General features: G+C 39.2%; 1 protein-coding gene across 1 annotated transcript; it reads right to left on the bottom strand.

Annotated features, from left to right (window-relative positions):
• Positions 1-2370: 2370 nt before the first annotated feature.
• LOC123413472 lies at positions 2371-3203 on the bottom strand. Its single transcript, XM_045106411.1, has 2 exons — positions 3017-3203; positions 2371-2655 (listed from the first exon to the last, which is right to left on the bottom strand). The coding sequence occupies exons 1-2, from the start codon at positions 3134-3136 to the stop codon at positions 2377-2379; spliced, it is 399 nt and encodes a 132-aa protein (XP_044962346.1). The 5' UTR covers positions 3137-3203; the 3' UTR covers positions 2371-2376.
• Between the last annotated feature and the right edge of the window lie 429 nt (positions 3204-3632).

The following is a 3632-nucleotide window of genomic DNA, read 5'->3' as shown; positions in this document are numbered from 1 at the left end:
ATAACATTTAATACATGTTCTGGAATGGGAGTTGACTTGCCATCATTAGTCATGTGTCGCAAGATCCTTTTACCAAGTGGCGATATCCTAGTTGAGCTTGAAGAATATCCGGATCCAACATGCACATTTGTATTGACTGTTGGAGACAGGATAATAGCTGTGGACTTGCTTTCATCGATTTCTGCGGGTTGTGTTGTTTGGCTGATTTCTGGAGAAACTACAATAGCTGTGCTACTGCTACTTCCATCTTTGACTAATGAACGCATTCGGATTCTGGCTAAGTGTGTTGTAGCCACATCAACTCCTACTTTGTTCCCGCTGTGCGTGTTTGTATCAGCAGTTGGCGACAAGATTATGGCAGTGCACTTACTTTCTCCAATTCCAGTGCTTGGTTGCGTTCTTGGGCTCATTTTTGGAGAAATTGTAATAGGTGTGTTGCTGCTGCTTCCATCTTTGCCTGGTGAGCGCATTCGGATCCTTCCTAAGCGTGTTGTAGCCAAAAAACTTGTTGCTTTGTTTGCACTGCTACGTGATGATGATTGTTCCATTGGTGCGTGAGAGACATCAGCGCCGGTGACGTTTGAGGATGTTATCCGTGCAAGCCGTGGTGATCTCCTTGTTGCCTGTCGTTTTGGTGAAGGCTGCTTCAATGTTGCAGTGCTTTTTCTGTGAAACAAAAAACATGCAAAAAAAAGAAAAAAGAAAAAAGTGTTATAAGAAACTGATAGTCAAATGCATTTTGAAAAACACCTCTTTTACTTGATGGCAAACTATACGTGGTTTTCGGAAAAATAGTGTTGCTGACCTCTTTATTGAAACATTCACTCCAGCTCGGTGTACATGTTTGCGCTTCTTCTCCCCATCTTCTTTCGTGGATTCACGACACTTCCTGCCGGATAAAAAAAGGAAAAAAAATATAAGTTGCCTTAAAAAGAAGATTCAGGCAAGCTTTTGTAAACTAACGACTTACAAAGCTTATATAAGACAACTGAGTGTAATTAAAAAATAACTAAAAGAACACGTAGCATTCAGAGTACTCGAGAAAAGACTTTTATGAGACAACATGACAACTGGATAGAATTCAAACTGACTAATCCAACAAAAAAACACCGCAAACCACTGGTTTTTTTACAAAAAACAAGTGACAAAGCATTATGAGACAATATGACAACTTGGTACAATTAAGATGACAAGTACAACAAATCATTTGTGGCAAGTGGACTTTATAAAAAAACATTGACAAGCATCATGAGAAAAAATGACAACTAGTTATTATTAAAAATGGAAATTACAAACAAAAAAGTGTTTGTGACAAAAGTGGATTTTATAAGAAATGAAAAAGCATTATGAGACAACAAAAAAGCGAACTTATAAAAAGCATGGCAACTGAGTTGTCATTTTTTTATGCCAAGCATTCACAAAAGGCTTATATAACACTACATGACATCTAGGTAGAGTTAAAAAATGATAAAGCACATTTTTTTATGGCAACTAGATTTAAAAGAACCAACAAAGCTTTGTATGAAACAAACACTGAAAATATGGTAATTTAGTCATTTCTATCAGGCAAGTAAGTGGTTGATAATGTGGAAAAGTGTGTTTAACAATGTGGCAAGTTCAGACTTGCCTTTCACTGTTGCCTACAGTAAAACAAAGTGCATGCAGTCTGCCATGCATATTTCAGCAAAATTAAAATCTATACATGACAAAGTAAACACAAGAAAAACTACCTCCTTGGCGTCATCTTTATGGCACGTGCATTGATCTTCCTTAAGTCTTTGCAGGTATTTCTCTCCTCGAATTGCTGCCCACATGTTTCTTTCAGCAGTCCAAGCTCTTTCACAACGATACGCTTAATCTCTTCATGTGTGCTCCCATCACCCTGTTCTGTGTCAGCCGGTCTTGTGCTTTTCAGCTCACGCAGCCTGTTAGCAAGCCCTGCTGCGCTGCCTCTAATCTATTCCTCCAGCTCCTGGCTGTTCCCCTCGGATATAAGTGAAAAAAGTGTATCTGCAGGGGAATTGTTATCTGGACTGCACATATCGCTGTCAGATGGGAGGTTTAGATGTGAAGTTGATCTTGATGGAGACTTGGTGTCAAACTGTGCAGATGGATCCCCACTTGATGTGTTGTCACAAACTTCTGTCTCGCGAGCACCACCGAAGAAATTTGCTCCCTGAGATGGATCATACGCCGTGTTCTCCATTTCACCTGCCACATCTATCGCATTTTTTGTCAATGGTGATTCGACATTGCCTCTGGTGATGTCCTCCTCTCTGCATTAGTGTTTTGTGGGAAAAAATGGTAAGTGTGAAAATAACAAGTTGCACACTAATTACAACTTGATCAATTTATATGGCTAGTTGTCGGGTTACTTTACCTTGTCACCCTCTTCTTTTTGTCACGTTCCATATCCACGTTGTCCTCATTTGTGTCATTGTCAGATTCTGCTGAATCTTCGGACGATGTATCATCACTTTCTCTTTCCTCGGTGCCCCTTTTTATTCTACTTGTAGTTGTATTTCTGGTTGCGGGTGTCGTCAGTCCCTGCACGAGCTCTGTAAGGAGTGTGTCAACCCCTGATGCAAACTGATTAAACAATGTGCCAACCCCTGATGCAAACTTGCTGATAACTGTGGTAGCTTTAAGCTTATCCTGTGAGGAGAAAAAATACAGAAAAAGCATTATTTTAAGAGCAAAAAATACACATACATATGAACTCAAAAAGCCCTTGCCGCAGAGAAAAAAAATCCATATACACAAAAAAAAAATCTTACACTTTGAGAGCAACTAGGATGTATATTTTGCTTCATCCAGGTTTCGAAGCCCCCAGGTCCCCCAAACAGATCAAATCTGCTGTGACTCTCCTCTCTAAATTATCCCTTCAACTGCATGTGCGTGCATCATAAAACGGAAAAAAACAGTTGATTTTCCACGAGACATTTATCCTATGGGAGTACTATTCTAAAAAAATGAAGCTATTGTCATAAATGTGAAAGGAGGCAAAAAAAAGAACCTGAAAGTTGCCAAAACTGGGTGGATCATGCTCCAGCATGTCCATCTCAGCGACAACATCGACATGTGTCTTGGACCATGCATTAATTGTGTACGGGGTGTTGGGTAACTCAAGCTCCATGCCATCGCAATCCAAAGCATCAAGATACCGTAGCTGTGGATGCAACAAATAATACAAAAAAGACACAAATCAGTTAAAAGCTGATTGTCAGATTCAAAATAAGCATAGTTGTCAAATATATATAAGCTGGTTGTCAGATATATACACACTAACTACCAGATTCAAAAAAAAACCATAGTTGCCTGCTTTTGGGTACAGAAACAGATACAAAAGAAAGACAAAATGTAGCTGGGCCACAACAAAAATATTCGCTGGGTTTGTACTTTTGATTTTTGGATTGTCACTCACCATGCAGTAAAGAAGGCATCCTTTTGTGAACTTTCCCTTTGAGAGGTGCTCATGTAGCTGGGCCACAACAAATTTGCACAAGTTGAGCCTGTTTGCCTGGTCAATGTGTTCCTTTTTGAAAAAAACAAAACAAAAAAGTGTTAGCAAAAAAAATTAGCAAAAAAATAGAAAAAACTCTCATAAAGTAGACTTTTACCAGCATGGGGTA

This window comes from Hordeum vulgare, chromosome 7H (genome assembly GCF_904849725.1).
Source record: "Hordeum vulgare subsp. vulgare chromosome 7H, MorexV3_pseudomolecules_assembly, whole genome shotgun sequence".
Lineage (NCBI taxonomy): Eukaryota > Viridiplantae > Streptophyta > Magnoliopsida > Poales > Poaceae > Hordeum > Hordeum vulgare.
This window is presented reverse-complemented; position numbering and strand designations above follow the sequence as displayed.